Source organism: Pseudocercospora fijiensis, assembly GCF_000340215.1.
Source record: "Pseudocercospora fijiensis CIRAD86 unplaced genomic scaffold MYCFIscaffold_1, whole genome shotgun sequence".
Lineage (NCBI taxonomy): Eukaryota > Fungi > Ascomycota > Dothideomycetes > Mycosphaerellales > Mycosphaerellaceae > Pseudocercospora > Pseudocercospora fijiensis.
The window spans coordinates 5,272,932-5,285,830 of record NW_006921532.1 but is presented as its reverse complement, the minus strand read 5'-3'; the positions used below and the strand labels follow the sequence as shown (position 1 = coordinate 5,285,830).

The following is a 12,899-nucleotide window of genomic DNA, read 5'->3' as shown; positions in this document are numbered from 1 at the left end:
GCTGAGCAGAAAGTGGAAGGGTGATGATTGCAGAGGATGTAGAGGTGGTTTTGAGAGACTTTGTGAGGCGGGTATGGCGGATTTGTAGCCGGTTGGCAATCGACAGTGTTCGGCGTCCAACTACCATACTATCTTGACTGAACTGAGATGGAAGCGATGCTCGAGAGGAGCAGTGTGGTATGCAAGAGGTGGATGGGTCACGTCATCAAGTCGTGCGGTCCCTGCATATTCTATCGTGTACTTGTGCACTTCAGAGCAGCGGCCCGCGATCGGAATTTGTCGCTGTCGCTGAGCGAGAAGACGAAAGGTAAGACTACTGGCAGACTGCAGAGTAGTGCTCTGTGGGAACACACCAACATTTCGCCAAGAACAGCATTTCCTACGCCGGCCTGTGATCGTACCCTTGCCTGGCCGACCCGACCTGCTGTGGTGCTGTGTGGCCGCGAAAAATATTTGTCGTCGAACGGCGATCGAAACGGCAGCCTCCATTTCGCCCGGCAACACTAGGTCTATGTCTCCATCGCTACACATCGTGCCGCCGCGACCTCACGACATCTCAAACGACTTGGCGACGACCAGCTACACCCGCCCTCAACCGCACCCTCACCCTCACCCTCACCCGAGCCGCCCGTCCAACGGAGGCTCGTCGTCGCCCGTCGCTCCTGCCTACAGCCCTATCACACCCAAAGCCCGCCCCGCCCTTCCCGTCAACGATAGCATCAACAACGACAACGTACCGCCTGCCTTTGTGCCGCCAGAGAATGGAGGCAACTTCACATTTACCGCACCGAACAGCCACGCCCAGACGCAGCAGCACCAGCAGCAGCAGATCCCGCCAAAGCCGGTGCAGGAGCAGCCGGTGAACGGCCCAGTACCAGCAACAGTGCCGCCTGCCGAGTACATTCCCCAACCACCAAATCTACCATTTTCGAGTAAAGATGCGACAGATGCAGTGGCGCTGAGGGCGGCAATCTCCACTCTGCAATTCCAGAAGCAGAAGGCACAGGATGACATACACATGCTCGAGAAAGTCAAGAAGCTGGCGCTCGACGACCCAGAGTATTTCAAAGAGGAGCTTGCAGCAGGTAGACTGAAAGAGCAGAGGCCGAAGATGGGAGACTTGCAGGCCATTCTGGATGCGCCAGAGGATGGAGACAGCGATGACGAGGTAGTGCTGGGTGCGCCGGCGGACGGCCAGTACACCACTCGTAATATTGCAGGCAAGTCGCAGTCACCAGAGATCCCAGACTCACAGCAGTCCTCCCGCCAACCACCGTCGACCTCTCGTGCTCAATCATTCCCACGGATACCTGGGCCACAAGACGTGGTGCGAATGCCGCACATAAACTGGAACAAGTACGGAATAGCAGGAGAGCCACTGGAGACCATGCACGAGCAGCAGAAGAAATGGCCTGGCAGCACACAAGGCTATGGCGTGAGCAGAGGTCGAGAATATGCTGTCGCAGCACCGTACAGTCCATTTCACGACCAGATAGACGCATATTCAAACAATGGCGAGCGGAAGGATTCTGGCCCAAGGCCAAGTGCCACTGGTACCATCAGTGAGCACATTATGGAAACGAGATCAAGAAATTGATGATTATGAAGCATGAAGCATGAGTGCAACGACCACGAACTTGCACGATATAGAGAAAGCGAATGGGAAAAGACTCACGGCTCCTAAATTTGTAGCTGTTCTCATTTCACCTGCGCCACAACAGCTCTTTTCAATTGCCCGAGAAGTGATTCCAGGACGTATGGATATAGCCCGATTGTAGTAAGCTCAGATTGCGAGCTATAGGGTCTACTGACACCAGACATTGGACTTCAGGCACAAGTATCAGACTTCAGCCATGTAGCCCGCACCTTTGCCTCCCCTTTCATGTGCAACATGCAGCTGATATGCGAGCTCATGCTGGCCCAGGACATCACCCGCATTTCATCAATACCTGACACCTGGCGACCAGCTTAGAGATGGCTTGCAGCTCGATTTCTCGCATTTTCGTCGCTTCCTGACCTCACCTTGTACGTCTTCCTCCCGGGGAAGCATGGAGGAACATGGGATGCGGGATGAGTTAGGAATTCTGAAGTCTGATTTAAGATGGAGGTCTCAGCTCGTACGAAGGCCAGGATATCTCATGATCTGGTGCACATTTGACTTCCTTGACCACCTTGGCTATTCTGTCGGACATCCATCCGCTTTGCCACGAGTTTTCCGAATCGGCACCTTCAGTCCTTTCGCGACCGTATCTGAAAGCTCGGCTAAGATGGCAGCGCTTTTCGGATCTTGTAGATGTCCAGACGAAAGACAAACATTCCAAGTTCTGCTGGCAGGCCTTCTCGCAGCCTTTGAAAAGTTCATGGGATTCTTTGAGATCAATCGCCAGATTTGCAGGGTTCGACATACCGTCAGCGCTAGGTTCGTTGTTCGGTAGAGGCAGTGAGTATACTTCACTATCCGCGCCGTTGTCCCAATTGCTCTTCTCCTTGGAAGGCATACCGTGTGGAAACATTGCGAGGTACATGTCTTCGTAGGTGAGAACGGCATCGGCCTTCTCCCGCTCGAATTGCCACAATTGATCTAACTGTTGTGAAGTCATGTGGTGGATGGTGATTATAGGCTGGCACAAAAGCTTGGGTTGAAAAGAGATGGCAGATGGATCGTCGGGACTCATGGCCAGAGATGCATTACTGACCCTGAGACGCAGTTCTTCATGCAGAGCGTCTGCAAGTACGAAGTCCCCAAACCACATTTTCTCGATTCGAGAGTCCCATCGGTTCGCAAGACCTTGCCTTTCGGAAAATGCACGGACAGTTGCGCCAGAAAGCACGATTCCAGCTCCGCCGTGAGCGAAATAGATCCGTGGATCATGCTCGTACATCAGCACAGGAGAGCCGATGTATACTCGTTGCGTCGAATCCAGAACTTTGAGCCATTGTAGGAACGTCGGCCAGCTCAAGTAGGTGTCTGCCTCTAGAAATAAGTACCATTTCCGCCCAGGCTGAAGCTGCCACGAACGCTCAACCATGTGAAGAAACTTGTATTTGTCAAGCGCCCAAGCTGCGCTCTTGCCTTGGGTTCTCCAGTCCTTGGTCGACATAGCTAGATCGCGAAGTCGAGGGATCTCATTCGTCTTGCCTTGAGCAAGGTACTCCCGCTGCATACGATAGATGTCGAAATCTGCATTGCTCTCAGCGACACTGGACGTGAAGTTGGACAGTACATCGTGGACATGTAAATCTCCTAAGCTGGCTTCGAGATCCGAGAAAATGAGTGGATCTTGGACACATCGAAGCGCAGTCGAAAGTTGTGTGGGCAATCTCTCGTGGATTGCTGTTGCTCCAGTCTTGACCACTACGGCGATGGTGTCGAGATTTGGGTGTTTGGCGCAGAAGTCGTCTGCATTGGCGGTGGACTTGCCGATTCGCTGGGTTCTGGCAATGCCATGAGAAATGCCATATTGGTAGGAGCGTCTTGCTTCGTTGATCTTATCGCTGCCGTCACTTGTCAAGATAGATAGCAGAGTGAAGATCAAGGCACTTGAGACGATGCATGCTGCGAGGAAAGTGCTGAGGGTTCTCGTTGATAGTCGTCTGGGGAGATGAAGGTTTGTAAGCATCATGGGATGTCAAGGGAACAGCTTGGCATTGAATGAGCGCTTGATGTCTCAACTGATGCTTCCATACAACGAAAAGCATTTCATGTTCTTGGATGGAAGGCAAGAGCGTTTCACCTATGGTGGGCCTGATTACGCGTGCATCGAAATTTGATTGACAGCATCACTCGAAGGATGATGTAACGGTCGAGTGGCTCGTAAGAGACTTGTCCAGAGAGCTACCAGCGGACCACTATAGTACCTACTGCATTGACGACTGAATATGGCGGTCAAGCGTCATCTGCTCACGAGATCATGTATGCAGAGGGAGAATTAATGTAGACTGAGAACATGCGGACCACTTTGGTTTCGATGTGAGATTTTGAAATCGTTCATGCATGTTTCATGTCTGAGCACTGGGTTCTTTTTGCTGAAGACCTTATGCCTCCACAGCTACAAAATATGTGCTGTACTGAAACCCTTGATGACCGCTTTCATACCAACTCCGGTTCCATGAACATGAAGACTTCGTAGCAGAAAATGCAGCAGATTCAACGCCCTTAGTACTCCGGCTGAGCACCATCCTCTGCCGGCGCACCTTCTTGCTCAGCTGCCTGCTGCTGTGCATAAGCCTGCTGAGCCTGCGCGGCCTTGGCACCGTAATCCTGAGATGATGGAGCAAGGATAGGCTGCTCCTCCTTTGGCTCGATGATGGTAACGGAGTCTGGAAGACCCTTGCCGCCAGCTTTCTCGCCGGATGGGTCGTTTGGTGATGAAGATGCGCGCATGATCTTGACCTTGATACCCAGCACACCTTGTCTCAGGAGGACGTGTCGAGTGGCGCTGTCGATGAAGTCCTTAGCTGGCTGACCAGAGTGGATCATGAAGCCATCAGTGAACTTCATAGACTTGGCACGGGCAGCACGCAGCTTGCCGGACACGACAACCTCGCAACCCTTGGCGCCGGACTCCATGATGAACCGGAGCACACCGTAGCATGCACGTCGAACAGCGAGACCGTTGAGAAGCTTGTAGCGGAGGGACTCGCACTGGGCGACAGCGGAGAGACCACGGGATTGGACCTTGGCGGCGTAGAGGGAGACGCTGTCCGGTGGGAACTTGAATCGGTGGGTGATGAGGGAGGTGAGCTGAAAAGAGTCAATTAGGGCTCACAGAGCAAGTTGGTTATCGTAGCCTTACCTCGCGGATTCGGCGACCCTGCTCACCAAGAACCTCTTGGGTGTGTGTGGCACGGATGATGATGTCGGTCACGGTTGGGGTGACGCGGACCTCGACGCCAGAGTAACCCTCCTCAGCAAGCTCACGCTGGAAGAACTCGTTGAGCTCGGCGTAGAAAACACCGTCAGCGACGAACTTTCTGCGCTTGGAGATGTTGACGCCGCTCATGGCTTGGGCGGGCTGAGAGGACTGCATCTTGGCGATCTGCTCTAGACTGTAGCGTTCCAATTAGCAGTGTCCCTTGGAAGTATGCGTCTTGAATGCTGCCGCTGCTGCCCTCTCTTTCCACTGATTGTGCGTTGTGTGTATGTGGCTCTCCCTTCCTAGTGTCCCCAAGCTCATTCGTTCTCAACCTCTTGCTTGCCAAACGCCAGATAAATCAAGATCGTAGTCAGTGATGGAATTGAGCGTTCAGCACCAGTCACTTCTGTCCATCGGCCCATCTCTTCGCGACTCTTCCAAGCTTTGTTCTGTGCATGGCTTTACCACCGTCCACATAACAATCCATGTTGTCCCACCAATGCCAACTCCTCCGGTACAGCAGCAGCAGCGGCGGAGTCGATAGCATGAAGCGCTTACCTTGTAGTAAAGTCGTTGGTTAGTAGGGCAAAGCAGTCGGCGCAAGGTCGTGATCGTGGTGATGCGGTCCAAGCCTACTTTGAAGTTCAGAACGTCGAGCAAGCCCGCATTTCCCTCTGCGTGTGTCTTGGCATGCCGAAGAATCTCCGCAACTCTTAGTCATCACGCTCCGCTCCCATCTCTCGAACTCACTTGCTTCCCTTTCTCATCAGAAGGCTGCACCTCAAGACAATAATTCTCGTGAAGACTTTCGGGTCCTCATCAGATCGCCTGGTGCATGCGAGGAAGGAGATGTGATAGTCTCCAGAATTTTGCAGACCGCAGTAGGAGGAAGCATTCGCACATTGGACTCCTTTACGACCTCTTGGTAGCAGTGTCCTCCAAGGCTTTGCTGGTTCAATTGCAATCACACGTCAACGAAGACAGCCTGATTGATAAGCTCATACTTTGATCTGGAAGAAATTTTCATGACTGATGAATAGATGTGGGTGGGCTTCCCCACTTGAGGCCTCGACAACTGCCTGATCAACTGCCGAGCATATGCGACTGATATGTGAGAGCAGTTTACCCTCACCTCGCAGTACTGAATTGATCTTCAGATTTCAGCATGGAGTCCTTCGAGTACAATGCTAATCCCGGCAGGGTTGTCTTTGGATCTGGCAGCATCAAGAAACTCCCGGCTGAAATTAGAAGGCTTAATTTGTCAAGGCCACTACTATTGTCAACTCCACAGCAGAAAGATCAAGTGGCCCAACTCGAACCAGTTCTGAGAAATGCATCAATCGCACCCGTGGGCCTCTTCTCAAATGCTACTATGCATACGCCAGTGGACGTGACGGAAACTGCGTTGGCAATTGCAAAAGAGAGTAGCGCAGATTGCGTTGTAAGCTTTGGCGGTGGAAGTACAACTGGACTTGGTAAAGCCATTTCCGTCCGTACTGGGATCCCTCATATCAGCATACCAACGACTTATGCTGGCTCCGAGATGACACCCATCCTTGGAGAAACCGCTGAAGGCAGAAAGACAACCAGATCAGATCCGAAGATCCTTCCAGCTACGGTGATCTATGATGTTGATTTCACTATGACACTGCCTGCAGCTTTGAGTGCTACAAGTGGTGTAAACGCTATTGCGCATGCAGGTAGGCTTCAAATAAAAACGTGGCTATGCAACGTTGGTGGCAAGGCTGAATATCGAACAGTTGAGGCACTTTATGCCCGTAACACCAATCCTGTGATCAATCTCATGGCTGTAGAAGGAACAAAGGCCCTGGCCAGATCACTTCCTATGATTGTGGAGAGCCCTCACGATGTCGCGGCACGATTGGACGCACAATATGGCGCCTGGCTCTGCGGCACATGCTTGGGTAGCGTTGGAATGGCTCTTCATCACAAATTATGCCACACCCTAGGCGGTTCCTTCAATCTACCTCACGCCGAGACTCATACCATTGTGCTTCCACATGCCTTGGCGTATAACTCGCCTAATATCCCAGAAGTGATGCGGAAACTGGCGGATGTCCTTCCTGAGTCGAACGGCGATGCGATTGCAGGGCTGAATGTCTTGCTTTCCAAACTCAAGGTCAAGCGAGGATTGAAAGATTTCGGCATGATGGAAGAAGACATTGCCAAGGCAGTCGATATTGCAGTCAGCAACCCTTATTGGAATCCAAGAGCTATCGAGAAAGAGCCACTGAGAGAGACGATCAGAAGATGCTGGGCTGGAGAGGACGCCAGAGCAGACCTATAGTACTAACTGACGAGGTATTTCTTTATCGATGCTGCCGCCACTTAAGCTACATATGTCCTTGGCTCCATTCTACAAGCCTAGAGCTTCGTTCAATCCCTTAACGTCCCAATAAAACGGCCTGATCTCCGTGATCACACCCTTTTCTCGATCGACACTGATCTTCTGTAGAAGTGGATTGACCAAATCCTTTCCCGTCTTTCTGACTCTGAGCTTCAGCGTACTCGCAACAATGACTGCATCGCTGCCGGCTTGCTCGAACACCTGAGGATCTGTGACCTCTAGCTTGTCGAAGTAGGATGCCATTCTCTGGCTCCAGTCCTGAAACCCGGCATGGCCTTCAAAGACACCTCCGTACGGAAGATCTGGAGATTGGTACAGTTTGAGATTTGGTGAAAGTGTCTTGCCCATTCCATTGGCGAAGTCTCGATTCTCTGGTGATGCGGCCATATATATTGTTTCGGCATCGTAGAACTGGAGTTGGTCAACATGTCTTTGGCTTTCCGTCTTGTTTTTCGATCCCTACCTTTTGCAAGATCTCAGCCGGAGTCATCTCTATTTGAGGCATCGTCTTTGGTCTAGTCAATGCAGATCTGATAGTGCAACTTCTGATGATGGATCTTCAACATCAGTCCATGCTCAGCATCAACCCATTTTAAGCATCGATCCAGCGAAGCCCGCAATATATCAGCCCTAGGCTTGTCACTCGTCATTCTGCTTCCGGTTGATAATCAGATCATTACTCAGCACTTTGTTCGCGAGAACACAGCATGGCTCAGTCTCATGAGCGGAATGATCTCCGGGTTGTTCGAGACTGTACGGCCCGTGCGGGCATCCTCTGAACACTGAGGAGGATCAGGTCGAGCAGTACCTGCGTGCTGCTTTCTACTGACTGATTCATCATCTCTTCTGACATTTGCTCAGCTGTAAGCATTCATGCTGGTCTATCTTCCAAAGAAATGCTAATCGTCGCTCTGTCATCGGACGAATACTATGCCGAGCCTGTACATGCAGTCCAAAAGCTATGGTTGTCCGCATTGCTTCATGAATGTCGTTGACCTTGAGGGTTCAGGCGAGCACATAGGCGCACAATATACCGATCGTACCCAAGATTTTTACAACCTATTTTCGCAGCCTTCTACCGCACAGACAATCAAATGGTAGCATCTTTTGACCTTTCCGAAGCAATGCTAAGCATCCAAAAGAGTCGTGCAGCCTTGGCATCAGCTGGAAGTGCCCAAAATGTCCCCACACAGCACAAAAAGTCAAAAGTACCACGACGGGACAAAAATGAAGCTCTACTGAATCCGCAGAGTACTTTTGAACATGCCGTGGATCGAACACGGGGCCTTTTCGGAGAACAGAATACAGTTGTCTGTAAACGAAACGTGATAACTTGCAGTTAAGGTCAGCTGCCGAACTTCGAGGGACGAAGGACACATTACGTACCCACTACACCACACGTCCCTGCGTAGATATGATCACGATCGAAGCATGCAAAATCATATACAGTACAATCTGTACAATGAGGATCAGCGCCGAAAAAGATGTGAGATTGGAGTTCGGACTCCTGATCACATTGGACGTTTTGTCCCCATCCAGACCTCGAATTCTGCATAGTCGGCATTTCGCACATAGTCATCACCTGATAGTATCGATATCGATCGTGAACCAGCACGAAATGTTTTCTGGTGGAAAGCACAAGAGCATAAGCGAAATGATAAGTGGAGCGCATGACAGAAGATAGCCATGCAGAAGCATAACATGTTGGTAACATGAAGCACGATGTCAATTGTCCAAGGTCAGGACTGAGATGTGCAAGGTCATGTCATGCAGAGAGACCTCGCAGGCTTGCAATCGCTCTGCCATCGACATACTCTTCTCACATGACTGTCACAAACTTTTCCAACATGGATCCCAAAATGAACGCCATTCTTGCCGTAGGCCTTGCATTCCCTGACCAAATCCTTAAGCCATATCGCCTTGCTGTGCGGGTCCGACGTAGACCTCGTAGATCTGACCGAGGCACATGTCGAAACCTTCTTGGTTGCCTTCATCTGCCATTTGCTGCAAGTTGCTCAGCATTCGACGCATCGCTGGGTCGTGCTGCAATTGATTTGCAAGGGCTTCCGATTTGAGAATAGTTCCGTACAATCCACTCACGGCTTGATTGAGCTCTTCGCTGTCAGCACCAGGAACTAAGCTTGGCTCAAATTCCTCTGGTACACCTGTACGTGGTTCCTGATCGCCTCCAAGATTGCCTTCAGCAGTCTCTGGAGCTTCGGAGTCTCCGTGGCCACCGATGGGAGTGCTGACTTGGCCAGCAGAAGGTGTCTTGCTGTCCTCGTCCACATCGGCTTGATTGAATTGCGCTCCTGCGAACTCGTCGGTGACTGGAAGCTCTTTGATGGAGGGCTTGACACTTGGGGTGGCGGGTGGCACTGTGCCGGGATTATAGATGGCGGTGTCTGTGATCTTGGCTGAACACAAGATATTGTCGAGCTCATCGTAGTAGTCTTCGGCCATGTCCTGCTTTGCTGCGTTGACGTACCAAGACTCAATCAACATGTTGTTAGCCTTGTCATTATCGATGCGCTCCTGTACGTCCGTGGCGTTGTCAGAGACCCAGCCACTAGACATACCTGAGCCATGTACTCTGTGTGCCACGCTGAGTCTCAATGGCGAATGCTTGAAAAGGACCAAGGGCAGGCTGAGGCGGTCGCCATATCTCTTGAGGTCCTGAAGTGCAGGATTCGTTGTGTGAGAGCAGCAGTACTGAAACAGTATCTCTCGATACAGCGTCTGCTCAGTATCCATGGTCTGCCACTTCTTGTTACACTTTCCACGCATTCTCTGGAGACGCTCCTTGCAGAATGCGAAGACGCCATTGCGATCAAAGTTCTCCGGCGTAGAATATTCTGCGCCAATCCACTTCGTGCCGTCGTTAAGCTCGTACAAGGTGACACCGAAGTACGTCTCTATAGACTTCGCGCACTTCTGTGCCTTCTGCCAGCTACTGTTATCCCAGAGGTTGACACCGTTGGCTTGGTAGGCTCTTGGAGGTCTCTGAACATACTGTACAGCGTCTTGCTCCCAAGGTCCAGATTCTCCAGGAGTGACCCGGCCAGCAATCGATTCTGCAATGATCTTCTGGTACTTTGCTTCATCACTACCTTTACCAGCATTGATGTACGGGCGCTTGCAGTTGACAAGGGCCATAGCTGAAGTTGCGTTGATCAGATTCTTTCGAACTTCCTCAGAAGTCTGTATAGACTCAGGCAAGCGCTTGAATTCGCCAATCTCGTGGAGAACTCCAGGATTGAATGATCCCTTCGCGTATTGGCAGCCGTATGAGGTGATAGCATTGTTGTCTCCGGAGTGCTTAATACCAAAGTTGCTTGGAGATCCTTGGCGACGGATCGTGTCGATCGTAATGGCGTAAGGTATCCGTGGCTTTGTCGCCCCCTCTGCGAGGTGGTTGCAAGCCACCTTATAATTTAGCCAAAATCGACACTTTACATTATAATGCCGCACTACACCGTTAGAATGGTGCTAAAGTGAGCAAACAAGACCTATAGAATATATTAAAGACCTCTATATATAATATAGACTATTAGGTAGTATTATAGGTTTACTATATTGCTATATTTCCTCGCTATTGCTAGGCAATAGCCCTCTAGAGGCTAGCTTAGCAGGCGACTATAGCGAAGAAGGTAGCAACGGCGGTAACGATCTAATAGGTAACTCGTGCCTATTAGATAGACTACGTAGTAGTATAGCAGGCTATATATACTAATTAACAGGTATTAGCTTATTACCGTTACTGTCGCTACTACTAAAATCGCTGCTATATATTATGCTATTGTCTCTTCTAAACTGCTTTATTAAGCGCTCCTTAGCCGCCTTCCTTATAGCAACTATAGCTTGTTACTGCCTGCGGGCCTCTTCTTTATAAGTCTATATAATAAGCTTATATAAGGGTTTAAGTAGACCTTCTTCTTTAGTATCCGGATTAATATTACTACTAGGCTTACTACCGCAGGTAAGCACGTTGTAGATAGAAACGATAGTCTTCTTAGCTCTAGCAATCTTAATATATATACGTGTAATAGGGAAGACTTTAAGCGCTTCTAATAATAGCTTAGTAGGCTTATAAGTCTTTACTAATTAACTAACAGTCGACTATAGGTTATAGCCTATCTTACGCAATAGTTAGACCTTAACCTTTGTGTTTGTACGGCCCTTAACGCTTATATTAATAGCCTTGCGATAGCGCTTCTTATAGTTAGTCTATTGTATCCTTAATCGCCTAGCCTTATCTCTTGCTTAGTTTAGTGCCGCCTCTTAGTCGTTAAACCTCCGCTTCTTAATAGCCCTCCTTGCTTGTCTAGTATATAATAGTCTACTAGTAACAATAGGCCTCGAAGACGCTTCTTCTCGTCGTTTACGTACCCGAGTTGCTGCCTCGGTTTAAGAGAGGTTAAAGGTTGCTTAGGCGGCTAATTAAGAGTTGACTTTAGTATAGATAAATAGCCGCCTTGCAATACTAGCTAATAGTAACGATAGGAGGCCTTCGAGCCTCTATTAGAGGAAGTCGGTATGCCTTATAGTAGTCTATATACTTATTAATCTAGTCCGACTCTCTATTGCCGGCCTAGGCACCTCTAAGTTATATAGGCGCTAGGGAATTGTTAGTAAATAGTTATCCCCGCGGAGGTATTCTAGGCTTCTAGCCGAGTCTATAACTCGGTCGGAATAGTCGATAGTAAGCGCGTCTAATCGTTCGTATTATTGCTAGTATTGTATGCTGTCTCTAGCGTTGTATTCTAGCCGAAGGAACGTTATAGCGCGCTCCGGATCGTATAGAAAGAGGCCTATCTTACGGAAAGAGGATTTAATGCTACTCGGTTTAAATATATTAGCTCGAATAGAGTCGATTGCGGCTATAAACTCGGTTATACTAAACTAAACACAACTAGTATATGTAGCGTCTATTACAGCCTGTTTGTAATAGTATTTAAATAGCTAGAATAGGACTATATCCAGCGGTTAAAAGAAATGTAATATATAAGCTAGTAGGCCGAAGATTACTATCTTATAAGACTATGCAAATTCTAGGAACTCTTAGAAGTCGTAAGAGCCGTAATTGTCGTATATTAGTATACGCTACTAGTCCTCGTTAGCTATATATCGTTTCGAGTATTTATAGAAGTGCTAGATATAGTAGTAGGCCGAGTTGTCGTTTATATAACTACTTTCTATTACGTCTACTAGCGTAGACGCGGACAGGTTAGTAAACTACCGTTCTTAGAGCACCTTGCTAGTAGCAATTAGTATAGGTAGAATAGAGTTACCGGCGGCATTAACTAATTTAACAGAGGTTATATACTTCCGGTTAGTCTTAGAAGCGCTCTAAGAGCGACGTTTCGGGTCTATTATAACGACGTATTCCTTGCCTCTAATACTAATCCGGAAACTAGTCTTATCGAAGTTCTATATTAGCCGTAGATTAGCAATCTTATAGTATGCTATTGTCTCTCGTAGCCGTATATACTATCGTCTTATCCGCTTAGGTTTATAGGCCTCCTTCCGTACTATTTTAATCGGCTTTTATAGTACTTAGTAAAGCCCGTATTCCTTTATAAACCTCTTTGTCTAGCGCCTATCTACCGTTAGTAGATTAAGTAGATCTAGCGCGTTACGAAGAAGGATATTATTAGCAGTAACGTATAGTAGTC

General features: G+C 49.2%; 6 protein-coding genes across 6 annotated transcripts; 2 read left to right on the top strand and 4 right to left on the bottom strand.

Annotated features, from left to right (window-relative positions):
- Window positions 1–649: 649 nt before the first annotated feature.
- On the top strand, window positions 650–1,501 carry MYCFIDRAFT_17070 (uncharacterized protein; the record flags this gene model as incomplete). The annotated part of the gene is made up of 3 exons (XM_007921466.1): window positions 650–748; window positions 824–1,166; window positions 1,254–1,501. Coding segments are annotated over 3 exons (690 nt in total), but the record flags the coding sequence as incomplete, so codon positions are not given.
- A 595-nt stretch (window positions 1,502–2,096) lies between these two features.
- Window positions 2,097–3,620, bottom strand: MYCFIDRAFT_26482 (glycosyltransferase family 31 protein; the record flags this gene model as incomplete). Its single annotated transcript, XM_007921566.1, has 2 exons — window positions 2,097–2,347; window positions 2,408–3,620. The coding sequence occupies 2 exons, from the start codon at window positions 3,618–3,620 to the stop codon at window positions 2,097–2,099; spliced, it is 1,464 nt and encodes a 487-aa protein (XP_007919757.1).
- Window positions 3,621–3,972: 352 nt separating this feature from the next.
- Window positions 3,973–5,488, bottom strand: MYCFIDRAFT_70441 (uncharacterized protein). Its single transcript, XM_007922110.1, has 3 exons — window positions 5,415–5,488; window positions 4,797–5,049; window positions 3,973–4,744 (listed from the first exon to the last, which is right to left on the bottom strand). The coding sequence occupies exons 2-3, from the start codon at window positions 5,028–5,030 to the stop codon at window positions 4,157–4,159; spliced, it is 822 nt and encodes a 273-aa protein (XP_007920301.1). The 5' UTR covers window positions 5,031–5,049; window positions 5,415–5,488; the 3' UTR covers window positions 3,973–4,156.
- A 533-nt stretch (window positions 5,489–6,021) lies between these two features.
- On the top strand, window positions 6,022–7,164 carry MYCFIDRAFT_25384 (uncharacterized protein; the record flags this gene model as incomplete). The annotated part of the gene is made up of 2 exons (XM_007921504.1): window positions 6,022–6,556; window positions 6,617–7,164. 2 exons carry the CDS (start codon window positions 6,022–6,024, stop codon window positions 7,162–7,164), a joined length of 1,083 nt encoding a protein of 360 aa, XP_007919695.1.
- A 69-nt stretch (window positions 7,165–7,233) lies between these two features.
- Window positions 7,234–7,729, bottom strand: MYCFIDRAFT_192586 (uncharacterized protein; the record flags this gene model as incomplete). Its single annotated transcript, XM_007923266.1, has 2 exons — window positions 7,234–7,635; window positions 7,688–7,729. The coding sequence occupies 2 exons, from the start codon at window positions 7,727–7,729 to the stop codon at window positions 7,234–7,236; spliced, it is 444 nt and encodes a 147-aa protein (XP_007921457.1).
- Window positions 7,730–9,129: 1,400 nt separating this feature from the next.
- Window positions 9,130–10,380, bottom strand: MYCFIDRAFT_192585 (uncharacterized protein; the record flags this gene model as incomplete). The annotated part of the gene is made up of 1 exon (XM_007923265.1): window positions 9,130–10,380. One exon carries the CDS (start codon window positions 10,378–10,380, stop codon window positions 9,130–9,132), a length of 1,251 nt encoding a protein of 416 aa, XP_007921456.1.
- Window positions 10,381–12,899: the final 2,519 nt, after the last annotated feature.